We start from the raw sequence: 27,423 nt of genomic DNA on the forward strand, positions 1-27,423 counted from the left end.
TTACTTAAAATGTAATTTATTGGTATTTCATTTAACATAGATAAAGTAACAAAATTCTAAAGCATACCATTTTCATTAGTTGTTTTTGACAGTAAAACTATTTACAAAGGTGTGTTCAAGTTTGATGATAGAAACTGTACAGTGTCATCTGTCCACAGGGGGTCAGAGGGACATGATCGGGTGGCGACAGGTGAGTGGTGGGTGTAGGAGTGTTTGTGTGCACATGTACATACAGTGTGTAACCTTTCATGGGAACTGTCTTCATTGGCAACATCAGTGAAGATAAAATTAGGCCATAATAACATGTCTTCTCTTCATACATTGTGTTCCATAGTTAGTTTCCCAGTTTAAATTTAAAAACTGTTAATGTGGGACCCCAACTGAGGAAATCATTGACCACGTCATTTCCCCAGGTTGTTGTGCGGAATAAAACTTAACGATCAGAAAATAAACATAACCAAAACATTCTTTGGAATCCATGGTAGTTTGTGCGGGGATCTCATATTCATGCGTCTTGGGTGTTCTTTTCTGAAGATCTTAGGACTTCTTCATCTTGTCCGCATGGGCACTGCCATTTTTGTGGTGACTGGAACTGTTGCTGGTGCCATTGCTGGTACTGTTCTCATGGTATTTGCCATTGGCGACCAAGGTGGTCCCGTTGGCCTTGCCATTGAGGCTGGGCTTGGTATCCTGCTTGGGCAACCTCTTGCCCTTTACGTAAGCCTGGTACCAGAAGTTGGAGAAGAGCACAAAGAAGAAGGTGCCATACATCCAGATGAGGTGGATGAACAGGGGGACCTGGTAGTCACAGCTATTCATGAAGTAATACTGGGTGGCGTGAAGGGACACCATCACAAACTGAACCTGTTGGGTAGAGTTGGTGGAATGATGAGGAACAATGCATATATGGGGATGGATGTTCTGAAGTGGTACAGTGCTTACACTGATGAACAATGGTATTTACTACTTTAGTATTCTGCATCTACAACAGTCCCCCCCCCCCCAAAAAAAAAAAACTAGTAAATACAACCTTTTGGAGAAACAACTAAAAACTAAACGGCAATAGCAAACTACTCATAGTACAAATCCACACGGGAAATGACAAAGCCATATAGATCCATTTAAACTAACAAAAACATACCAGCTGGATGGCGGTCATGTACTTCTTCCACCAGAGGAACTTTTGGAATTGTGGTCCAGCCGCAGACAGGCCGTAGTAAGAATACATGATGATGTGGACGATGGAATTCACCATGGCATGGAAAGAGCCCATTCCCCCTGGGGTAAAACACACAGAACACTTCAAAGCAACCCTGCCCACATTACACTGGGTCCACCAACAAAATACCTGTCTACCAAGAGTTTCTTTAAATTCATGAATGAATGGGTGATGAGCAGTTTGTGGTCTGTATTAACAGCTAATACATGACAGTCATTTATGTTGTTTCGGTATCCCTTCTGGGGTAAGCATGTAATCACGGGTAACACAAACACATTTTTTAGAAGGCATGAACTTTTGGACTACTACACTTGAATTGAAAGGGCTCAATTTCCTCCAATCGTTTGTCTACTTCAATTGGAATTGTCTTCCCACCCTTTCACACATCCGGTATTACAATACCAGGCGGCAACATGACGATAAATGTTTTCCTTTTTTTTTTAAATGTCAAAAGTTGAACTAGTAGTCCAGTTGACTGGTAGAAGGCCAGGCGGCAGTATGGACTGACCGGGAGCGAAGCTGACGCCCCACCACCAGGTCCAGGGCATGAAGGAGTGGTGGAAGACATGCAGGAAGGTGATCTGGCCATGTTTCTTCCTCAGAACAAAGAACACCTGACCCAACGAGAGGAATGTCAAACACGCCGATGATTACCTCAATGTGAACAGAGGGAGAGAGACTCCAAATTGAAGGGAAATCATCTGAAGTCTTACCGTGTCCAAGAGCTCAATGAATTTGGAGAACAAGAATAACCAGGCCACTCGAACCATCTAGTGAGGGGAACAAAACATGACAAGGATGAGAATTTGGACAAAACAGCCTTGTCTAAAGATAGTATTGATGCAATGGATCGGTAGGAATATTGTAAGAATGTTGACCTTGTCATGCATACTTTCTTTCAAAGAAGATGCATCTCATGACCATCACGGGGAACCCATGTGTGAAGCGAAGATTCAACACTTACTCTAAGGCCTTGGGGGCTGTCTGAGTAATCAATTGCGTCACATCTCCATGTGTATGTTGTGGCCCAGCCAGACATCAAGAACTAAGAACACAAGAGGACAAAATCAGTTTAGACATACTGTAGCTACCGGTAGTCAAACTGGATTGGTAGATTGGAAAGAACCCATACTGTTATTGACATAAGCAAGTGTATATTGACTATATGGAAGTATATCGGTCGTCTTTATGTACATCTCAACTCTTATTTACCTCTTTGCCTCCTGCCTATCTAGGCAACAGTAATTTAGCTAGTGTTCTAATTATCCAACACAATCTGGCCAAGGAGGCGAATGACCCATTTAGATAGAGCAGCCACATACCAAACACCCAATATACTGCCAGGGAAAAGACTAGCTCCAAGTGCTGTTGACTATGCCTCTCAAAAGAACCAATCAAGAACCTGATCTTGGCGAGACTTCACAGTGTCTCACCTCATAGACAATAAAGGTTGACATCGCCACCATGGTAAAGTTGTAGGCGATCATGGCCTCCTTGAGCTGGAAGGGCTTGCGGTTGGCCATGAAGCGAGGCCCAGCGACCAGCACGAAGAAGATGTAGGTCAGCAAGATGGCCGTCATGCTCACCGGACTCTGCATGAGTGGGTAGCCCCACAATCGCGGGTCTGAGAAAAAAGAACATTCTCAGAGTTGTAAAAACACACTACAGAACAGGTCTATGAGCAATATGTCAGTTAGCGCTTTCAAAGTACACAAAGCAGAGGTATAGTCACGTAATTAACTATGTCGAAAAAATACCTCACCTGTTCCCTTCAAGAGGAACTCGTAGACCTCCATGGCTCTAGCACCAATGTCCTGAAGCATTTTGACTAGCTTCCCCCTGTGGTATCACCCAATCACCTGTGGAAAAGCAAATGGATGAGTCATTATGTCATTTTAATAATAGCTACTACACTCAGCAAATACATTATACTGTATATAGAGGTAAGTGTAATATGCTACTGCAATACCCTTACATATTGGCTTACAGTGCATTCCAGAGGTATTCAGACTCCTTGACCTTTTCCACATTTTGTTATGTTACAGCCTTATTCTAAAATGTATTAAATAAATAAAAATGTCCTCATCAATCTACACACAATACCTCATAATGACAAAGCAAAAACAGGTTTTTAGACATTTCTGCAAATCTATAAAAATCAGAAAAAACCTATTTACATAAGTATTCAGTCCCTTTGCTATGAGACTCAAAATTGAGCTCAGGTGCACCCTGTTTCCATTGATCATCCTTGAGATGTGTTTACAACTTGATTGGAGACCACCTGTGGTCAATTCTATTGATTGGGCATGATTTAGAAAGGCACACACCTGTCTATATAATGTCCCACAGTTGACAGTGCATGTACGAGCAAAAACTAAGCCATGAGGTCGAAGGAATTGTCTGTAGAACTCCGAGATAGGATTGAGGCACAGATCTGGGGAAGGGTACCAACAGATTTCTACAGCATTGAAGGTCCCCAAGAACACAGTGGCCTCTATCATTCTTAAATGGAAGAAGTTTGGAACCACCAAGACTCTTCCTAGAGCTGACCAAACTGAGCAATCAGGGGAGAAGGGCCTTGGTCAAGGAGATGACCAAGAACCCAATGGTCAATCTGATAGAGCTCCAGAATTCCTCTGTGGAGATGGGAGAACGTTCCAGAAGCACAGTCATCTCTGCAGCACTCCACCAATCAGGCCTAAAGTACTCTCAGACCATGAGAAACAAGATTCTCTGGTCTGATGAAACCAAGATTGAACTCTTTGGCCTGAATGCCAAGCATCACGTCTGGAGGAAACCTGGCACCATCCCTACGGTGAAGCATGGCGGTGGCAGCATCATGCTGTGGGGATGTTTTTCAGCATCAGGAACTGGGAGACCAGTCAGGATCGAGGGAAAGATGAATGGGGCAAAGTACAGAGAAATGCTTGATGAAACCTGCTCCAGAGTGCTCAGGACCTCAGACTGGGGCAAAGGTTCACCTTCCAACAGGGCAATTGCCCTAAGCACACAGCCAAGACAACACAGGAGCGGCTTCGGGACAAGTCTCTGAATGTCCTTGAGTGGCCCAGCCAGAGCCCAGACTTAAACCCAATCGAACATCTCTGGAGAGACCTGAAAATAGCTGTACAGCAACATTCTTCCTCCAACCTGACAGAGCTTGAGATCACCAGAGAAGAATGGGAGAAACTCCCCTAAGACAGTACAGGTGTGCCAAGCTTGTAGCGTCACACCTAAGAAGATTCAAGGCTGTAATTGCTGCCAAAGGTGCTTCAACAAAGTAACTGAGTAACGGGTCTGAATACTTTTGTAAATGTGATGTTTCCGTTTTTTATTTGAAGTACATTTGCAAAACTTTCAAAAAACCTGCTTTTGCTTTGTCATTATGGCTTGTTCTTGAGACAGGAAAAAAAACTATTTCATCCATTTCAGAATAAGGCTGTAAAAAGTCAAGGGGTCTGAAAACTTTCCAAATGCACTGTACATGCTATGCTATTGCAATACCTTCATTTACTGAATTTACAATGTCATTACAGTGTCATTACCCAAACATAATTTATGGTATTAAACATATCAGTGCTGCCTGCGTCAAATTAATAATTTTGTATTTCCCCAAAACCATCAATTCTTGTCACTCCCCAAAACATAAAATACAATAGAACGTCATAGCATAGCATTACTATGGCATCACTTTATAGCTGGTATTTTAGTTGGTTTCATGACATGAGAGAATGAGAAAGGAAATGTGTGCGCTGCAGTCGATAGTCCTTGTTCAGTGGCAGAGTGCTCTGCTTCTGAACGAGTATCACTGACCCAAACGGGTTGTCGTCAATGACCCAGCATTCCACACTCTGCCCCTCACATCCCAGCATGCCTTGCCCCTGTCCCTGCCCCTCGGCAGACATGGCCTGACAGTAGAGGGGAGGGGCTACAGGAGACAGACGAGCATCTCCATCCCACAGCACAGAGGCAGCCCTCGCCTCAGTTTGGGACTGCCAAGTACAGGAACCAGGCCAAAACACAGAACAACGGCAAACCACAAACTCTCCCTCTGTGCTCTCTGCTCTCCCCAAATGACCCCGGCCGTGAGAGAGAGAAGGCAAAGGCAACAGTCTTTGATGTTTAAATTTGTTCTAGACCGGTCTCAAGCGATCAAGGTGCAGACATAACCACACTGACTGAAGAAGGGAGTTCAAACAGGCTTATTTGAAGACATGTTATCTCTGGAAACAAACAGGGTGTGATGGTTTTACCTCAGGTTTATGAGGACAATTCGATTGAACTAAGTGACCTGCAACTTTTATCCTCTACCAAACTACAAGTATTTTAATCAAACAAAACAGTAACCATCTGATATTTGGATGACAACGAAATATGTGGATAAAGGGAAAAAAGTACAACTGTAAACATTTGTGTTCATTTATTTTGTTGAAAACAAGGAATGTTTTTTCAAATGTGAAGAGGTTTGTGCGTGTGTGCATGTGCGTGTATGTGTGTGTGAATGTTGCTGACTTTGTCTCACAGATTTTGACAAACAGTTCTGAACCAATCTTAGACATCGATGTTTCACAAGTTTGGACAGCACAGTATAGAGTGAGGACAGTACAGTACAGAACAGTAAAGAAAAGTAGAGTGTATTCAGTACAGTAGAGTAGACTTTAGTTCAGTACTGTAGAGTATGGTTCAGTGCAGTAGAGTAGAGCACAATAGGGTAGAACAGGGTTTCCAAACTGTCTCACTTGGGGCCCCCCTTCCAGCATTGGGGAAGATCCCGTGTTCACATTCTGTCATGTGGTGCAAAGAAATTTGAGCAGTTTTTACGCACATTTTCTTGCAATTCTTTACATTTTGTCATGTCAGAGACCTGGCCGGGTGGTGCCAGAATAAAAACCTATCCCTCAACGTAACCAAGACTAAGGAGATGATTGTGGACTACGGGAAAAGGTGGACCGAGCATGCCCCCATTCTCATCGACGGGGCTGTAGTGGCATCAACAACAAACTAGAATGGTCCAAACACACCAAGACAGTCGTGAAGAGGGCACGACAAAGCCTATTCCACCTCAGGAAACTAAAAATATATGGCATGGGTCCTGAGATCCTTAAAAGGTTCTACAGCTGCAACATCGAGAGCCTCCTGACTGGCTGCATCACTGCCTGGTACGGCAATTGCTCGACCTCTGACCGCAAGGCACTACAGAGGGTAGTGCGTACGGCCCAGTACATCACTGGGGCTAAGCTGCCTGCCATCCAGGACCTCTACACCAGGCGGTGTCAGAGGAAGGCCCTAAAAATGTTCAAAGACCCCAGCCACCCCAGTCATAGACTGTTCTCTCTACTACCGCATGGCAAGCGGGACAAAAAGGCTTCTCAGCAGTTTTTACCCCCAAGCCATAAGACTCCTGAACAGGTAATCAAATGGCTACCAAGACTATTTGCATTGTGTCCCCCCCCAACCCCTCTTTTTTACGCTGATGCTACTCTCTAAAAAAACATTAGCTAACATTGGAAAGTCGATCTGGATATTTCTGACAAGTTATAAATAACTGACAAGAAGAAAACTACCCAATTTAGAAATGGCACCTTGTGCATTCTACTATTACAACTTTAAAGACCGTTTAAAGCCGGACTGAATTCCTTTAAAAATATATTAATAATTTTTTGGTGGGGACCCCCGCGCCACCCATGCTGACTGTATTGTATACTTAATTAAACTCTACTGTACAGTACTCTAATGTACTGTACTCTACTATACTGAATTAAACTGCACTTTACTCTAATATACTGTACTCTACTTTTCTCTACTGTACTGTACTCTACTGAATTAAACTGTGCTGTACTGTGCTGTCCAAACTTGTAAAACATAGACGACTTTTCATTGTCATTTAGCTTACTGGTTACATTGTTACAATGGGGATGATTGTGACAAGCAACCCTAACATCTATGCTAATTAAGATGCTAGTTACCACATGGCTTGACCTAGAAACTCACAAATAAGCTTGAAATAAAGCTCTCCCTTTCCACCTTTCAATAAAAGTCATTGTTTATGGATACTCCCATCATACAACTATTTATGAAAGAAGGTTTGGTCTATCCCCCCCCCCCCCACAGGATAGACCAAACCTAGTTTACCCTATTTCTGTTCTTGACAAGAGCTCTCTAGGCCTATTCCATATAGGGTGAGCAGTCAATGTTATTGGTCAACAGCTGGGATGTGTGGGTGCGGTCCCATTGTTCAGAGCAGCCTACACTGCACTCTCCCTGCACTTGGAGTACAGTCTCATCCACCCTAAAACAACACCATTAAAGGTAATGATACACTAGAATGTGCAGCGGGAGAGTTTGAGGCCAAATGAGAGGGATATCAGGGCCAACAAAAGACAACATTGCGGAGAGTATAGAAAAGTGTCTTACCATGCAGCAAAAATACACAGTACAGAATCGTCATGGAATGAATCAAACAGTGATGTCTGAGCATACAGAGAGCAGTATAGAAAACATTGTCAAAGTGTACACAGTTGAATCAGAGGAACCCTGCACCAATACTACAATAGTCCAAGTGGAAGCTCCCATCCGCTGGTATGCTCACGGAAAGCCCTTTCAATAAACCAAACACTAAGCTGGAGGTCTTTAATATAGCAAGAATGTCAAACAACACTGCTTTTCAAGGGGGAAAACTTAAGGCAAGTGCTTTGTTGAGGGTGGCAAACACACAAACATTTTTTTTGTGTGTGTACATGTCAACGGTTACCAGTTCATGCACTTCCACACCGTTTGAAACTTTGACCGAGGTGATTCAGATTTATTCAAGTGGTGTAAATGACGACCTGTGACCTACTTCAATTGAACCTATGACAAACAAAAGTTTGTCAACACTAGGTTAAGGGAACCAGCTTACGTATGCACTATACTGAAAGGTGTTGACTAGCAAGCCATTCCCTTTAATCTGTTTCACCATCTGTAGTCTATCATGAGGAAAATACAGTGTCTTGTTCTTTTCCTTTTGACAGTGGTGACCCACTGGGCAAAAACTAAATCCAATGACATGGTGACATTTGTTTATTTCAGGTTGAATTCAAGTTAGTTGACAACTCAACCAAATGTAAATCAAAACTAGACGTTGAACTGATCTGATCTGTGCCCAGTGGGAATGAACTTGAATTCAGCAGGCAGCCATTTTCAGACCAACAGAGCTTTCTATAAAAGGTATGGACTGTAATCATCTGAACTGCAAACAAACCTGTATGCAAAGGTAACTGGCATTAGGTTATCTGCACTGTACATCTCTTGAACCTTGGTAAAGGTGAGGAGTACCAGTAACTGTAGCCAAAAGGCATAGCAAATGCACACAGCGAAGAGGCAAAGGAATGCCCCGTTTGCGAGATCCAATCTAGTGGCCAATGGCATCTGCACATTTTGTTCACCTGGATCAAGGACACAGATTAAAACGGCACGGCCGGGGATATCAGGTTAAACTCCCATTGTCTTGATTCCGTGTGTGACCATGGCAACATTCCTGAGCAATGTGAGTGGAAATCTGACACGTAGGCCTCAAAATGTTAATGACACATGTCACATGTCACATTATGGATACACCACCTGGAAAAGTCAAGGAAATGCCTGCAACTAAAGTAGAGGTTAGCATTTACGCAAACCACATTTTATTATGAGTTTCAGGCAGAAAAGCGGAGTGCCTACAGGTGAAATAGGGCAAAGTTCACAGTATGTAGGTCTACAGTGCATCGGCAGGCCTCAGAGCTTCCTGGCTCTTGAATGAATGCGCATGTGTCGGTGTGATTGCCCTTTCCATTCCGATTCATATCAGAGACCAAACATTTCAGGAAGCTCTTACATGAAAAGCTGTGGAGAACGCGGTGAGTCGGCATGAGCAAAATAGAGTCGGCATGAGCAAAATATCTGTGGTGCCGGCACACGTCACAGTGCCTTGAACTCATCTGCCGTCTGTCTTGTTCTGAGGAGAAACACTTTCATATTAAGTAATCACGTGAACATTCTGACAACTGTTGGAAATATATTGTAATAATCTATTGGTCCTTATAACCCTAGACAGACTTGTGAGTTGTTAAAAATCTCACTGAACAACTGGATCTATAACTGAATGGAATTTACTGCCAAAGACCTGAGGACGGTGCACAAGAGGATCAGTTTGTATCGACAGGCTTTCTAATAAGGATGTAACATTCTTCGATACACATCGTCCCCGATTCAAATGTTTCAGGTACAAGTGAATCGCCCGGTTCGCCCAATTATTTTGCTCATATTACATTCTTTCTACCTTCCGAAAATACCTCTCATCTTCTGTGACAACTGATGAATCCTCTCAGTCAGTGTCGAACTGAGTGTAACTGTGTTGACAGTCATTAATCCACAGAGTAATTCTTCATGCCGAACGACCTCAGGCAATGTCAGTGGCCTAGTCGAATTGCGCACTGGGCACAAACTGATAGAATCAATGTTGTTTCAACGTAATTTGTCAAAGTATTGTGATGTGGAAAATACAATGTTTTCAAAAAAAAAGTGATCAATGTAAACTGCTGTTTTAAGGGTGGAACTTCAACCCCAGGATTATTTCAACTGGAGATCTATCTACAGCTAATAATTTGGTCTCCCATAAAGGATTTAATCTAAACCCAGTTTTGAGATTACCAATATGCTATCATGAGAATGATTATTGAAAGAGCTCTTAATAACTAAATAGATTCACTGTTGCTAGTAGAGTCACTCCGAGAGGTAGGTTTAACAGAGAAAATGAAATGTAACCATACTTTGTAAGTATATCATCAATGATACTTTTAGGATTATACAGCTTTTGTTTCAATTCAACCCAGGATTCAGCTGGCATAGGGCTTCAAGCTTTGGATGATTTCAAATGGAATCTTCAAGTTAATCATTAATATGTTGGATTCACATCTCCATCTCATCTACAAGTCAAAGTTTAAAAATACGACTCAAATAAAATCAAACCTTACACGCATTTCACTTAAAGTTTGAGTCCTATTCTTGAACTTTGATTCTTGGTTGACATATCAATTATTCATTTGTAGACAAACTGGAATTAAAGCCAGACTAAGTCAGTGGCACAAAACATACGTGCTTTTCAAATGTTGATATGTTGTTGCGTTGACAACCAAACACAATTTGATATCACTTTTGCAATACAATAAATAGCCTATTAACTTTAGCAAATGATATGGTGGATTCACGTCTCCAACTAAACCAAAAATAAAAGTTCAAGGGTAGGATTAAGTCAGTGGCTCAGATTAAACTATCCAAACATTAGATATCCTTTAAATGTTGATATTTGGTTGCATTATCAACCAAACACAACTACTTTTGTAATACAGTGAATAGCTTAAAGGTAAGGGTGGGTATCTTACAAAGTAATGTCACAGAATTAATCAACTTAAAATGAGTAACACATCCATGGCCACATTTTAAGGTTAGCCTACAGTAACTATGAACATCTTCTTATGTAATCACAGAAAGCCGTGCATGTACAAGATAGCATGCAAAGGTTGCAGGTCGGTGGAGATCTTCACAATTGCTTTAATATTGATCACTTGCACTATGCTGCCATCCAGGTCATTTGTTTCTGCTATTTGATGAAGTACAGTGATATCACTTAAGATGTTGTATAAATACAAAATATCTGACATTGTATTCCCATCCGTTTTTAAATGGTTGAAAGAGTGGCGATAACACATTTAGATGAACACTAAACCAATAATCAGACATTGTTTTTACAATGGAATTTGTCTGTGCTTTTAGATGGTTGAAAATATAGCGATAACGCATCAGGAATTCAATTGGACTGGGTGAATAAAGGTTGAAATCTCATTGATCAACGTCCCAACCAAACATTACCCAGATTTCCACGTTGAAATTATGTGGTGTTCCCAGCGGACGGCTTCGCGCGCTGACAAATGCGAGGTAGGCGGGCCTGTTCCTGATCAAGGCCCTGATCTTGCACATCCGCATGACACCTTCAGCATACAAACGCTAAAATGGCTTGGGCGATATGAGGCTTTACTAGGTGAGTGACAACCTATGTAATTTGCTAGGTTATTGTTATCTATGTGCTCTTGTGTTTTACTGGAATAAAAGTAAGCTATCAGAGACACAACCCTCACATGGCATTCAGTGCATTCAGAAGGTATTAACCACACCCCTTGACTTTTTCCACATTTTGTTGTGTTACAAAGTGGGATTCAAATTGATTCAATTGTCAGCGATCTACACAAAACAACTCTGTAATGTCAAAGTGGAAGAAAATGCCTAACATTTGTAAAAAAAAAAAAGAAAGAAAAAAATACATGAATATATCTTGATTAGATAAGTATTCAACCACCTGAGTCAATGCATGTTAGAATCACCTTTTGCATCGATTACAGCTGTGAGCCTTTCTGGGTAAATTGGTTGTTGATCATTGCTAGACAGTCAATTTAAAGTCTTTCCATAGATTTATAAGGCCATTTAAAGGAAGATTCCACCCCCCAAAATGATATTTTGGCATTTGTTTAATTTGCTCAGTGTTGACCTAGCCCAAAATGTGTTGCTTGTCAGCAATCAAGTTTTCAAGACATGTAACTTTCAAAATACAGAAATCATTATGATTTGTGTACATTTCTACTCCTGAAGTAATTTATGCTTGCCTTAACAAAGGATTTGAACGCCTGTTGACTATAGATATTTCAGCTTTTAATTTTTTATTGATTTGTAAAAATGTCTAAAAACATTATTCCGCTTTGACATTATGGGGTATTGTGGGTAGGCCAGTGACCCCAAAAAAATCACATAATCCATTTTAAATTAATGCTGTAACACAACTAAATGCGGAAAAATTCAGGGGTTTGAACGCTTTCTGAAGGGACTGAATGAATTTTATTTAGATTGTTCAGATTCACCATCAGCAATAATTTTGGTTTAGCTTTAAACAATCAGTGCACATGGTCCTTTTATATACACAGGGTAAAGTTTATAATTTCATAACAGCAATCACTTTTGCGAGAAGCACTGCATGGCCAAAGCAAGAGGAGAAGAGAAAATCACTCTTTGATTTTGAGATTGGGGTGAAATCCAAAATTGTGATTATACATTCATTGGCCATGTCATAGCTAATTTATAACTGATAAATATTGATACATTTCTAGCTCAAACCCTTAATCTGCAAAAATTACAAGTTAATTAGTGGGTGATGGTTAAGCTTGGGCGATATATACCGTTTATACCAGGATTTGACTATAAATTAAGTATAACTATAAGAAATCGAAGATGTGTGAAATAAATTATATCCAGCTCAGGGCTCCAGCTATGCATTTGGTTTTTGCTAACACACACACACACACACACACAGACACACACACACACACACAGACGCCCAGCTCATGAGCTCCATCAGCAGCAGATTTTAATTTAGAATGGAAAATGGATGAGTTTTTGCACATCGAATCGTATCGCAGCAGTTGAGCGCGAGATAACTGGGACGCTGATTACATTTGTTTGATTCATTATAAAACCATTTTGTGGGATAACAGATTCAGTTATAATCTGACAGCGTCATCACTTCAATCTGGCCATCTCCCTACCGAATGCCTCAAGACGTACCCATCACATGAGCTCACGACAAACTCTTGAGCTTTGAAACGCCACCTAAGACTCCCCACTGACAATGTAACAAAGCTCTCCGAATGTTGTAAAGAAGTAAAGACTTCCAAGGAGAATTTCCTCAATGTGTTGTGACTGCTGAGTCAGCAATAGTTGTTTTGCTGTGACTGCAAAGTCAGCAATAGTCGTTCCCCCAGCAGACAGTGGTGGATCCCAAGGTGGCAGGGCTGGCGTTATGGGCGGTCCTTGGGGGGCCTGGCCAGCCAAAACATACCTCCTGGCCCGCCCTGCCGGACCTCCTTGCCCATCCAAATAAAATATTTAAATATTGATCCTTTATTTGACCAAGACACACTCTGACAGAAAGACCCATCATTGTCAGATAAAGCATCCAAGCGAGCGAAACAGCGCCCCTCTGTCTCAGTGTGTGTAGCCCATGTACATGATGCTGTCTGGACTCAAGTAGTATGGCATGACATTCTCTTTTTTTGCCAGACCACTTTAGATACACAGGGCTACATATTGCAAGACAGAAGGGCGCTGTTTCAGTCAATTGGATGCAATTTTGGACTAAGGTGTGAAGGCAATCTACTTTCTTTTTTTTTTTTTTTTTTACAATCAAATGAAATCATCATGACTGGTTGTGTTCATGCCACATTAAAAGATAGGCTAATACATGTTTACAGTTGAATTGCATGTCGTTACTATAAAAGCCACAATAGAACAGCTAAAGCAGTCGTTTGTACTGCTCATGAATAAAATAAAAAAATGTATAACTCTGCCATTTTTTAATGTCATGCCACCCTCTGTCCTTGACTTTTCCTAAATACATGTAAGTCTACAATACACACTGTCGTTGTTCTAATTCTAATATGACAAACAGAACTGTTGTTGTAGACATTTGTTATATGGTTTTCCCCGTTGCCCCTCCTTCTCTCGACAGTAGGGCCTACTCCCGCTCTTCTCCCAATAGTTGAAGAGGCCGTGCCCAGTTGAAAATCACCCCGATAATTGCCTCGAAAGTGAACCGAAACTATACCAAAACTAATTTCACACATATAATAAGAGATTAAATAAATGAAGATCCTCAAGTATGATGGGGAAGAACGGATGAGTTGATGAACGAGGGGAAGCGAGCGATGCATAATTATGTGATCACCAATGTTGAATGAAGAACAGGCATTCTAATGTATTGATCTATTCTAATTATAATCTCAAAATGTTCTGTCCTCTATCATTCTGCTCCGGCCTCCTTGGAGTACACAAGAGAGCGTATGTAATTTACAAAGGCAAGAAGACCAAGATTAATGGATGCACTAGTTAGCATTGCTACAACATCTGAAGGAAAACAACTCCGACGGGTGGGGAAGAAAAAAAAAACATTATGACATCTCCGATGAGAATTCTTCTGATTTTGAACCTCAACCTGGACCTACACCTCTGAGGGCTAAACGCAAAAAAAAGGCAGAATTGTGCGCAGGTGCCCACGCCACCACCAAATGAAACGGTGCGACTGGAGAGGGGACGGCACCGTTTGGAATAGAACACGCCGGTGAGAATTCTACGGGCTACTATCAGCACATAATGTCGTCACTGCGGGAGTAGGCCCTACATATCAAGCAAGAAATAATATCATCAATGCACTCAACAGCTTTTGTTGTTTAGGCTATGTGAAATGGACATGCTGTCTTATCTACACTTATATTCATAATGACATTATTGCTTTTGTGATGATTTTCACTATTATCAAGCACACCTGGCGCTTGTAATGATGTTTAGGCTACTGATGTTTTCATCTTGCTGACCGTGCATCTTGGTGGTTGGGGTATTCATTTTTTTATTTAGTTTAAAAATAATCTTATACCGGGTTCCAACACCAATGCGTTCTGTTTCATAGCTGTAACAAAGGCACTCAACGAATACAAGTTATTGAACACTTATTTTTTTAAATGTACATACATCCACATAAGAGGTGGAGTGAAAACAACATGCCCCCCTATGGAAATCAAATGACCATCCAACAGATTCGGTCACCTTAACACCTTAACCAGAGGGTCACAAGGTCCATGTGCTACACTACCTCAATTCCATGAGGGAAACACCACATAGGCCGAGCTAACCAGCTAACCTTACTGTAAACAAATAGACAAATGTAGCCAATTGGTATTTAGAGACTGCCTGCTCCAGAATGGATGGAGGAGATACTTCCACGAAGCTATCAACCTCGACCTGTCATGTGATGATAAGCCGTCTCGAAACCTTGGCCAGACGCTATTCTCAGTGACTTCACGATTGACATTGAAAACCCAGAGGAGAGGCAGAGGAGAGGGGGGGGGGGGGGGGGGGAGGGAAACATCCACAGGGAGAGGGAGTCAAGGAGGAGCCCATTAGAACAAACACACAGTGCAGCATCTGTTTACCAGGAGTGTCTGCAAGGCTGCTACACCTACTGTACACACACACACCGGGTTTTCTACCTCTGCACACACACACACACACACAACGTCCAAACAATGTCTGTGTGTTTACCCCAGCCTGTTAAGACACAGAACAGAGCTATTCCCTGAGGTGATACAAAGCCTAAAACCAACTTAGGGACACAAACGCGACCGGTAAAAACCATTGGCTCAACAAGTGGGCTAACATTTGAGAAAGGGGTTAGGGTTAGTTTCCTGGGTACTCCATCTTGTGCTTAAGTGGGTGTACTTACCTCGTCGTTGCTGTGGTAAACTTCCTGTTCTCCTCAGAGCGGGCTAATGGATGCCAGTGTGGACGCCAAGTCCCGTTCACCGCAGAGGACAGCTTGCTAGCTCTCCCTGTCCTGATGGAGAGAAGGGCCAGGACAGCAGTCGAGGGAGAGATATGGAGAGAGAGGGAGGGACAAAGAGAAAGAGAGGAGGGAGAGGGAGTGAGTTAGAGAGAGAGAGAGAGAGAGCAAACTGACAAAGTGTGACTGGTACTGCTGCCCTCCAAGTCCCCACCCTCCCTGACTCATAAACACAGTGGATGAATAACTAGTTCAGAAAAAGAGAGCAAGGCATAAAGAGAGGGAGCGCAAGGGAGGGAGAGAGGGAGGGAGCCGTGTATATGTGTCAGTGAGAGTGCACGCCAGACAAGTGAAAAAGTAAAAGCAAGAGGGAGCTGGCCTTCTATTTCACCCAGCGGTGTGAAAAATAGTATAAAAAGGTGCCCTGGTCTTGCTGGAGTTGCCCCATCCCCCTCCTCTCTCCCCCCATTCCTCTCGCAGAGGTAAACACAGCAGAATATGGTATCCTCCTACGGCTAGTTTTTCTCCCAGGGGGCGGGCTGATAATATAATTCTCAGGCACAGCAGCAGAGAAATCACTGGCGACTCTGTTATCATGAAGGGGGCCATTGTTGCGCCGCTAGCGTCTCTGTCCCCCAGCCAACACAAAGAAAGCGAAGCTAACATCCATTTCACCCTCCATCTGGACTGGAAGTCGAAGTCTTTCCTCAAATAAACATGCACAACCCCACAATGACACCTACAAAACAGCCATGAGATTTCTAAACGTAATTGGAAAAAATGCATTTCTCATCAAACAACATGGAGCCCTTCCCCTAGTCTAGAGACTGTGACATTCAGAACACATAAGAGAAAGAGACCAGTTGGCGGATGCAATAAAACATGTCATTTTCCTGTTTACTCAAGGCTGGTGGTCGAATCTTATAACACAGACACAGCCATTATGGTTCCTACTACACGTCGACAGTGACTCACTGACTAATACCACAGTACGTTGTAAGTGCTGCTTGCTCTCACTCGTGTGAAAGCACTTAGTCTGATCTCCCCGCCACGCCCCAGATTTAAAAGGAGTAACAGATGTTTAGGTGGTCTTTAACGCTGCATAGTTGTGACATAGCTATGACGCTAGAAGAAACATGTGGGACACACACACACACACACGTCTTGGTATACCAGTCCTGGGCCACACAGAACAGTTAGGTCGGAGTCAGACACCATTTAGTTTTAAATTGACAGCGTAGCCCTTTCCTGCCTTCATTCACCCCACTCAAATCGAATTCCTGAAGTGTCCTCACTGTGTTTTCAGCCATCTAAAAGCAGAGTCAAATTCCATTGTAAGTACATGGGTGGAATGTTATTCATATTTTTCATCATTTCAGAATTAAATAAAGATTATTGAAAAAAATATATCTATTTCAGATTTTGGTCATGTACATAAAGTGTAATATTAGGAGGCAAACTAAAAATGGAATACCTTTCAACTCTATATCTGACATGGTACAGCCACAAATAACCATGTGCATCAGGTCTATACTTTTGTTTCAAAGTAGATTTGTTTCAGACTACCAAGAATGTGTGACCTTGATTTAACCCACCGCGGTAAAAGGTTATTAAGTAGCCTACTAATTTCTCCCTACTTTCAGCAAGCTCTTAGATTATTTGTGATGTAAAACAATTGGCAAACAAGCCATCACTAATTAAGAATGAATCTACTGTAACAAGGTACTTAGCCATGACTAAGACCTTCAAGTGTGCATCACAAATGGCACGCCATACATATTCACATCAACTGTTAATAGTTGTGCAGATGTACTTTAATGGCCTCTTAGTTTCTCTGTCAGCCAAGGCCATGTTACCCTGTCCCACAGGATAGAGTAGAGATGAGGGAGGCAGAGGGTTAGAGGCAGCTCTCTCCCTCCCTCCCAGTCCCTCCCCTGCTCTTATCCAGAGGAAATAATGTTAAGCGCCTTGCTCAGAGGGAACATCAGCAGATGTTTTTCACCTAGTCGCTCAGGGACCTGCTCTTAACTGCCAGGCTACCTGCAGCCCTCACATTTTTTTTTACCACATGCTATATGACTGTCAGCATAAACTGCAACACTAACCCATCTCTTCATGTAGCCTATTGTTGGGCCAGAAACCAAAAGGTCACTAGTTTGAATCTCTGAGCTGACAAGGTGAGAAATCTGTTGATGTACCATTGAGCAAGACACTTAACCCTAATTGCTACAGGGTCAGTGTTGATAATGGCAGACCCTGGCCATGACCCCACTCTCTGAGGGTCTCTTAGAGAGAGTAGCATATGCAAAAAAAAACATATGTGTGAAATAGGACCAATACGAGCACCCACCAAATTATTAATCTGTGCCCTGCTGACCTGGTGTGTGAGAGTGTGTGTTCTAATACGAAACAAGTAAGCATTTGTCTCCGAGACTTCTCTCTGTACCCTAGACTGTGCTGTACCAGGGCCTTCGCTATTCTCACATTCCACTGAATGGAATGAGGGCCCAGAAGTGTTTTGGGGTGAAGTTCCCCTTTAATAATGGGTTTCCAATCATATAAGAAAGAAATCACAATGAACATTACACACATATGCACACAACATTATGAACCAAGAGTAATCGAAGAGTGACCCAAGACTGTACTGTACATTCTGGCAACAAAAAAATCCTTGCAATCTTTGCAATATGGCTGGACTCTCAATGACCGACATGTTTATGCCACCACCGCTAGTGTGGGTGGGGAGGTGTGGGTGTGGGTGTGGGTGGGCAGGGTGGATAGTTTGAGTCAGAGGTGTCCACTCTTCAGAGGGATGCGAGGTGAAAGTGCTCCACCCTATGCTGAAACACAAAAATCAATGAAACTTTTCTGAAATGAAGGTCATGCTACTGAAATTCTAATATCGTCATTCCAGAACATTGGTCAATGATCAGTCTTGAAATAGCTAAGATATACCAGATATGTACCCAATTGTGTAGGTTGTGTTTGATGTACCATGCCATGGCGGTCTTCTGCATGCCCGGCCACACAAGGTTTGAGACATCTATCTCCACTTCCCTTCAGTAGCAAGGGATCTCAGCACTTCTAATTGGATTGATGTTCTAATTATGTTCTATTTGTGATATGTTTACTGTATTTGTGTATGAACTGTACTATGAGAGAGCTCCAACAAAAATTCCCATGAATGTTACTTGTTTTTTTTTTACTTAAAAAAAAAATGTTTTATTTTATTTTTAATACCGGCAAATGGCAAATAAACTACTTGAACTTGAAAAAAGGAGTTACTAGATCTTTCCTCGCATCCTCGCATCCTCTCTCCTCAAGGTACCCCATCTTGGACTTTCTTCTCGAATGCATTTTGAGAATGGGGAGAGAGCGAATGCAAGATAAGTTGCTTTCAAAATGTCAGCCCAGTTGATAGACATTGTTCAGTCTGTTTTTAGTTAGCAGTGAGATCCTAAGCTAAAATTGAGCTGTGGCTCCCTTGCAACATGGTCATTGAGATAAAACTAAGCAGGTAAAAGGTAATAAATATCCTGAAGGTAGACTTGACCTATTTGTGTAGAGCAGGTCTGGCAGACAGCGTACTGTAGGATTATGTAAGACTATGTACAGTGCCTTGCGAAAGTATTTGGCCCCCTTGAACTTTGCGACCTTTTGCCACATTTCAGGCTTCAAACATAAAGATATAAAACTGTATTTTTTTGTGAAGAATCAACAACAAGTGGGACACAATCATGAAGTGGAACAACATTTATTGGATATTTCAAACTTTTTTAACAAATCCAAAACTGAAAAATTGGGCGTGCAAAATTATTCAGCCCCCTTAAGTTAATACTTTGTAGCGCCACCTTTTGCTGCGATTACAGCTGTAAGTCGCTTGGGGTATGTCTCTATCAGTTTTGCACATCGAGAGACTGACATTTTTTCCCATTCCTCCTTGCAAAACAGCTCGAGCTCAGTGAGGTTGGATGGAGAGCATTTGTGAACAGCAGTTTTCAGTTCTTTCCACAGATTCTCGATTGGATTCAGGTCTGGACTTTGACTTGGCCATTCTAACACCTGGATATGTTTATTTTTTAACCATTCCATTGTAGATTTTGCTTTATGTTTTGGATCATTGTCTTGTTGGAAGACAAATCTCCGTCCCAGTCTCAGGTCTTTTGCAGACTCCATCAGGTTTTCTTCCAGAATGGTCCTGTATTTGGCTCCATCCATCTTCCCATCAATTTTAACCATCTTCCCTGTCCCTGCTGAAGAAAAGCAGGCCCAAACCATGATGCTGCCACCACCATGTTTGACAGTGGGGATGGTGTGTTCAGCTGTGATGAGCTGTGTTGCTTTTACGCCAAACATAACGTTTTGCATTGTTGCCAAAAAGTTAAATTTTGGTTTCATCTGACCAGAGCACCTTCTTCCACATGTTTGGTGTGTCTCCCAGGTGGCTTGTGGCAAACTTTAAACGACACTTTTTATGGATATCTTTAAGAAATGGCTTTCTTCTTGCCACTCTTCCATAAAGGCCAGATTTGTGCAATATACGACTGATTGTTGTCCTATGGACAGAGTCTCCCACCTCAGCTGTAGATCTCTGCAGTTCATCCAGAGTGATCATGGGCCTCTTGGCTGCATCTCTGATCAGTCTTCTCCTTGTATGAGCTGAAAGTTTAGAGGGACGGCCAGGTCTTGGTAGATTTGCAGTGGTCTGATACTCCTTCCATTTCAATATTATCGCTTGCACAGTGCTCCTTGGGATGTTTAAAGCTTGGGAAATCTTTTTGTATCCAAATCCGGCTTTAAACTTCTTCCCAACAGTATCTCGGACCTGCCTGGTGTGTTCCTTGTTCTTCATGATGCTCTCTGCGATTTTAACCGACCTCTGAGACTATCACAGTGCAGGTGCATTTATACGGAGACTTGATTACACACAGGTGGATTGTATTTATCATCATTAGTTATTTAGGTCAACATTGGATCATTCAGTGATCCTCACTGAACTTCTGGAGAGAGTTTGCTGCACTGAAAGTAAAGGGGCTGAATAATTTTGCATGCCCAATTTTTCAGTTTTTGATTTGTTAAAAAAGTTTGAAATATCCAATAAATGTCGTTCCACTTCATGATTGTGTCCCACTTGTTGTTGATTCTTCACAAAAAAATACAGTTTTATATCTTTATGTTTGAAGCCTGAAATGTGGCAAAAGGTCGCAAAGTTCAAGGGGGCCAAATACTTTCGCAAGGCACTGTATATATCGAATGAAATGACACCATTCATGATGAATGTGAGGAATGCCTTGCCTCTGGTATGAAAATAACTTCCACAATCTGATGTGTCCAAATCAAATTCATTCATTCACTCATTCAACGCTCATGGTGAACCTGGGATGATGTATATGCTTGGGGAAACATACTCATGTTCGATCCAGGTGCAGTTCTCTCGGTCGTCTGAGGTGATTAAAAGGGAAGGTTTGTCTGCAAAAGTCTTATGAAAGAAATTATTGTTTAGTACCTTCTAACTACTCACTGTGCTTAGACAAATTAAGCGATTGCATTTCTGCCATCATGTGGTTCGCGAGGCTCCTCTTCAGGACACAAGAAAATGTCTGCTAAATCTAATGGGAAAGTAGAGCACATAGCCAACTCTTAAGAGTAACAAGTTAAGCCATTGTCCTCTCTGTATTCCTGGATGACTGGGGGGAAATGACCCAGGAGAAAGCCAGCCCATTGCTTAGTGGCCAGTCAAACAATGAGCAAGGGGCATAAAATGTTGACCCAAAGCATTTTATTCAGTCCAGTCCGGGTCGTCCTTCCCTTGAGAAGCTGTAGAGGACCGGTTTCTCCGTACAAACTGTAGATTAACCCCAGTCCTGAACTAAAAAGCATGCTCAATGGACAATCTCAGTTGAAATAGATTTAATTTCAGGCTTAATCTGTGACCGGGAAACTGTCTGAAAATGTTCTGACACATCTGACGCAATCGCTTTGTGCAATTAGCCTGGAGAGAAGGCGATCCTTTAGGCAGCAGCCATTGACACTTGACACTGATTGGGGGATAGCAACATTCAAACTAACTGTGTAAACCAGGGGTGGTAAACATATTGTCACACCCTGATCTGTTTCACTTGTCTTTGCTTCTCTCCACCCCCCACCAGGTGTCTCCCATCTCCCCTCATTATCCCCTGTGTATTTATACCTGTGTTCTCTGCTTGTCTGTTTCCAGTTCATTTTGTTCGTCAAGCCTACCAGCATCTTTCCCCTTGTGCCTGTCTTTTCTATAGTTCCTGTTTTCCAGTTTTTGACCATTCTGCCTGCCCTGAGCCTGCCTGCCATCCTGTACCTTGCCCCACCACACTGGATTATTGACCTCTGCCTGCCCTGACCATAAGACTGTCTGCCGTTCTGTACCTTTTGGACTCTGATCTGGATTAATGACCTCTGCTTGACCTGCCATTTTACCTGCCCCCTGTTCTAGTAATAAACTTTTGTTACTTCAACACTGTCTGCATCTGGGTCTTCCCTAAAATGTGATAGTATGAACTGGCCGTGACTGACCCAACAGACTAAGACCAGCTCCACAATGCTGTCTCCCTGCAAGGAGCCATTAATGGACAACACGAGGAGTTACTGTAATGTCTTATGGAGGGACTCCATACCCTGGCAGAACGTCATAACCAGGCATTCAAGACTTTGCTGGAGCAATTCCCCGGATTCATCACTAGGCAGCGCGTCACATCTGTAATCTCCCAGCCTACCCCAGTGTCCCGAGAACCCTGCTTACCTCCTCCGAAGCGCTACGCTGGAGATTCTGGAACCTGCCGGGCTTTTCTCTCCCAGTGCTCCCTCATTTTCGAGCTGCAGCCTTCTTCGTTCCCCTCAGACAGCTCGAGGATAGCGTACATCATAATGCTGATTTCCGTGAGGGCACTCGCCTGGGATACAGCGGTGTGCGAGCAACAGTCCACCATCTACCTCAGTCTAGAGGAGTTCGTAGCGAAAGTTCGGAAGGTGTTTGATTCTACGTTGTCCGGGAGATAAGCTGCTCGTAAGCTGCTCCAGCTACGCCAAGACTCCCATAGTGGCAGACTACACTGTGAATTTTCATATGTTGGTGGCTGAGAGTGCCTGGAACCCGGAAGCATTGTTCGACATGTTCCTTCACGGATTATCGGAGGTGGTCAAAGATGAGCTTGCAGCCCGGGTGCTGCCCATGGATCTTGACTCCCTCATAGCCTTGACCATCCGGGTTGATGGGTAACATCTAGAACGTGGGAGAGAGAGGGAATCTATGCCCTGTCGCCCTCGATTCCTGCCTTGCCTCCGAAGAATCCTGGAGATCCCCGAATTCCACATGTCCGAGTGACCCCGACGTCACCCAAGTTCTCTCGGGAATCACCGTGGGCTGTCAACTCGCCCCCTTCTGAGTCCAGGCACCTGGGCAGGGCTAGATTGACTCCGGCTGAACGCTTACGCCGACTCCACACTCAGAGCTGTCTATGTTGTGGAGCCAAGGGACATATCGTAGCTACCTGTCCATAAAAAAACTAGGCTCATCAAGAAGGGGCACTGGTGGGCCTTATGGAGAACTTTTCATCTCCCCTTACTCGCACCCCTATCCATGCCATCCTGCTGTGGGGGAACCAGTCGAAATCTCTCCGGGTACTCATCGACTCTGGGGCCGATGAGAATTTTTGGGATGCTACCCTGGTGTCCGAGCTGGGCATCCCCACTCAGCCCCTCTCCATTCCCATGGACGTTAGAGTGCTGGATGGGTGCTCTATAGGCCGAGTCACTCACAATACCACTCTCATCAACCTACGAATGTCAGGGAACCACAGCGAGGCAATCCAATTTATGCTGATTAAGTCTCCTCAGGTTCCCGCGGTATTGGGATTCTCTTGGCTCCAGCAACACAATCCCATTTTTATTTGTTGAATTTTTATTTATTTAACCTTGATTTTATTTAACTAGGCAAGTCAGTTAAGAACAAATTCTTATTTACAATGAAGGCTTACCCCGGCCAAACCCCAACGATACTGGGCCAGTTTTGCCACGGGTCTCTCTCTTCCTTTGACTGTTCCCTGGGCTATCACCCCCCACCTTCAGCCCAGATATTTGTCCGCAGCTGTCGTCGTACCTGGAAGAGAGCCCAGTCGGCCCTTACTACCACGTCCATGTATCGACTACAAGCGGACCACCACCGGACCCCGTTTCCCCAGTATGTCTCAGCCCTTTGTCTCCTGTTTCCAGGCCCACCCCTTTCCCTGTCTCATTGACGGCCAACCGGCATACCCGATGAGACGTCTTGCTGAATGTTCGACCTCTGGGCAGGGGATTCCAGTACCTGGTTGACTGAGAGGAGTATGGCCTGGAGGAGAGGTGCTGGGTCCCAGCTAGTGACATCCTTGTCCCAGGCCTCATCGCTGATTTACAAAACCGGCACCCCGGTCAACCAGGTATTCACCCAGGTAGGATGCCAGGTGGTGCCCTTAGAGGGGTGTGTGTGTGTGTGTGTGGGGGGGGGGGGGTTCTGTCACACCCTGATCTGTTTCACCTGTCTTTGTGCTTGTCTCCACCCCTCATCTGGTGTCTCCCATCTCCCCTGTGTATTTATACCTGTGTTCTCTCTTTGTCTATTGTCAGTTCGTTTTGTTCGTCAAGCCTACCAGCGGTTTTCCCCTTGCTCCTGTCTTTTCTATAGTTCTTGTTTTCCCGGTTTTGACCATTCTGCCTGCCCTGACCCTGAGACTGCCTGCCGTTCTGTGCCTTTTGGACTCTGATCTGGATTACTGACCTCTGCCTGCCCTTGACCTGTCATTTTGCCTGCCCCCAGTTCTAGTAATAAACTTTTGTTACTTCGACACTGTCTGCATCTGGGTCTTCCCTGAAACATGATACATACGGCCTGTGGGCCAGATCCGGCCTGCGAGTACACTCAATCCGGCCCGCGAGCCCACTCAATCCGGCCCAGGTAAGGTTTGAGTAAACTTTTTTTTTTTAATCTAATGTCTCTGCCCAAAATGTTGGGACAATTGTTCCACTGTCCAATAAATCCCTATTTTTGTTGTTGTAAACAGCATCCCTCAAACATTGATTTATGGCACAGTGGACAAATGCATTGTTGTCAATTGCAAGTGATGGCTCGGCACAATGTGACAACCAATTTTCTCTGTAATGAAACTGGTTTGGGGGATCAACTACTAGCACAGAGTAGGCCAGATTCAGTGGGGATTTTAGCATGTAAATCTTGGTGGGGCAAACAATTACATATTTGTTTATGCATGCCAGCAAAGCCCCTACACTACACAATATGGTGACAAACGGTGCCCCAAACTGTTAGGGCCTACATAAAGCTGTCCCAACACCTTACCACTGCTACACCTGTCTGTCAGCGGAGCCATTTCTGGCAGTGATCAGTTCATTCAGCCTCATTAACTGTCTTTAAAACAAAACATAACTGATATGGCTGACTTGCTTAAACAAATGTGATTTATACTGAGAATTGAGATGTACAAACTATGGCATAAGGAGACGACGAGCGGATAAGAGGCAATCCGTCATTTTGATGAAGACATTAATGAGTGAACTAGGACGGATGTTATAGTTCAGCACTTTTGAAATGTACAGCGATAGAATTAGGAACACGGGCTGTTCTTACAGTATTCTCCCAGCACACCAAGTCAGAATCGTAGGATAAATAAAGGGGGCATATAAGCAGACAATGAAAGCTCTTGCAATTTCTGGTGCTTTCGGAAAAAAAACTAGGTAGAATCATGATGACGTCAGTGATCTTTAGGTCGGAGCTCTAGAAAGTGGCTTTAGTTCCTGACTTGCAATACAGAGTTGGATGACCTTTCAAAATGTATTTTTCCAGTTGGAATTCGTTTTTTCCGAGTTCCCAGTAGTCTTGAACTGAAGTCAGATTTCCCAGTCCTTAGTTTCCAGTTGTTTGAGCTCGGAAGAAGTCATGCTGAATTGACAGCATGGCCAATGTTGAATATTTATCCTTTTAAGCTTCGAAAAGAGACCCTTAAACACAGACTTGGACCACACATCCACTCTAGTGATTGCTTTGCAACTCTTGCAGTTAGCCACTGATTCCTTCCAAACCACTCATTTGCGATTTGAGATTTCCAACTTGTGTAATGCTTATGTCCAATGACCAATGAGCACCGATACGTTTTAACTATAATTTCTCTTCATTATTTCTCTTCATATGAAAAGGATTAAAAAGGATTTGCCAGTAGATTGTTGACTTGATGATGTCTGCTAGCTTGCTAGCTAAGATTTTGAAAGTATGATGTTGACCAATCAAAGCTACTTTAGATGTAACTTGATTTGACGTCATTTCATCTGTGGCCATTGACCTTGAGCCTTCTTGGATGGGCACTTCTATTGTAACTCTATGGCAGCACCCAAGGGGAATTTTTGAGCTCTACCCTTAGATTAGGAGGTGACGTTGCGTCCCCAAGAGTGACAGAACACTGAGCCAATCACGGCACAAATAGAGTACGTTACCAACCCCTATGCTCCATATTTTCTTCTGGCTCCCCACCACCAAAGAAGCACTGAGCTAGGCTGAAACACCTACATTTTGGAGCTGCTTTACTCAAGAAAGCCAAAAAGAGACCAAAGTTTGTGTGCAGCTTTATTAACTCAATTTTTTTTGTAGTCTTTTTTTTTACATTGTTTGCAAACTGATATGTGACACGTGGTAATGCCAAAATAACATGCAAAACGGGCAACCCCCATCCCCCTAAAAAATGGTCGCCACTGGCCAGATGTAAAAATGACACAATGGCATTGTGATTGCACAATTGATGGGCCACACACTTCCTGTTCATGTAGTAACTAGGAATAGCATAGGAATTAGGAATAGCATATTCACATAGCATATACATGAAAATAACTTGTTACTTCAAACTTTTACAAGTTTATCAAGTCAAGTGGTTTTGAAATCCCCTACCATGACTAATCATATGTATGCATGCAAGTATAGTAGGCAACTGTTGTGACATTGTGACAGCCTAGCCAACAGTATAATTTAGATCCCCTGCAGCCACATACCTATAGGTTACCTGTTTTACAATAATAAAATTACAATTGTTATACTATACTACAATAGTTGTACTTTTGATTCAAAATGTAAGTGGAATACAGCAAGTATCTAATAATCTGTCAAATAAAAGTATTACCCACCTGGAACCAAGTGGTGGAGAGCGTGACAAACTTGAAGAGGGAACCGTTAAGTGTGTCGTGTTTCAAGTGAAATGCTTGTCCCTCCCTCCTCCCTGTTTTTAATCCCTTTGATGGAGGAAAGGGTGGGCGGTCAAAGGAAAAGGTGGAGTCGTTTCTCACCAGAACTAGACCGGTGAGAGCATTTTATGTATTTATTTAACTAGGCAAGTCAGTTAAGAACAAATTCTTATTTACAATGACGGCCTACCCCGTCCAAAACCCTAACCCGGGTGACGTTGGGCCAATTGTGTGTCGCCCTATGGGACTCCCAATCCCAGCTGTACTGTACACACACAGGCTTATTTTATTAGTAGTTTACGATACATTCTTGGTTAAACTTATTTGATTGAGTTCTGTTATAATCTGTTTTATTATCTCTAATTAGTTTAAACTGTCCTATTCAGCGGTGGTGTCATTTAACAGATTACTTTGCTGTAATTTGTGTGGTAAATTTCTAATCTTTCTCTTTTTTTATTTCACTTAGTGTGAAAGGAGAAAAAAGAAAGAAGAAACCCGAAACACTGCTCTTGATAGCGTTACTACTATTCAATAAGCTTTACGTATCGGCCTCACGGCCTTC

General features: G+C 42.9%; 1 protein-coding gene across 1 annotated transcript; it reads right to left on the reverse strand.

The window, feature by feature from the left end:
* LOC110524065 (very long chain fatty acid elongase 1) lies at window positions 1-27,075 on the reverse strand. The gene is made up of 9 exons (XM_021603376.3): window positions 26,805-27,075; window positions 15,555-15,665; window positions 2,982-3,078; window positions 2,653-2,843; window positions 2,184-2,264; window positions 1,933-1,989; window positions 1,728-1,833; window positions 1,142-1,278; window positions 1-864 (listed from the first exon to the last, which is right to left on the reverse strand). Exons 3-9 carry the CDS (start codon window positions 3,040-3,042, stop codon window positions 538-540), a joined length of 960 nt encoding a protein of 319 aa, XP_021459051.1. The 5' UTR covers window positions 3,043-3,078; window positions 15,555-15,665; window positions 26,805-27,075; the 3' UTR covers window positions 1-537.
* Between the last annotated feature and the right edge of the window lie 348 nt (window positions 27,076-27,423).

Source organism: Oncorhynchus mykiss, chromosome 5 (genome assembly GCF_057628025.1).
Source record: "Oncorhynchus mykiss isolate SJ-2025 chromosome 5, ASM5762802v1, whole genome shotgun sequence".
NCBI classification, from domain to species: Eukaryota; Metazoa; Chordata; class Actinopteri; order Salmoniformes; family Salmonidae; genus Oncorhynchus; species Oncorhynchus mykiss.

What these genes read in the sequence shown, in the direction of transcription:
- LOC110524065 (XM_021603376.3), bottom strand. Translation starts at nt 3,042, where the DNA reads ATGCTTCAGGACATTGGTGCTAGAGCCATGGAGGTCTACGAGTTCCTC. An exon ending in ACAGCCCCCAAGGCCTTAGA is followed by an intron (nt 1,990 to 2,183) that starts GTAAGTGTTGAA and finishes TCCCCTCACTAG; the next exon opens with ATGGTTCGAGTGGCCTGGTT. An exon ending in TCATTGAGCTCTTGGACACG is followed by an intron (nt 1,834 to 1,932) that starts GTAAGACTTCAG and finishes TCGTTGGGTCAG; the next exon opens with GTGTTCTTTGTTCTGAGGAA.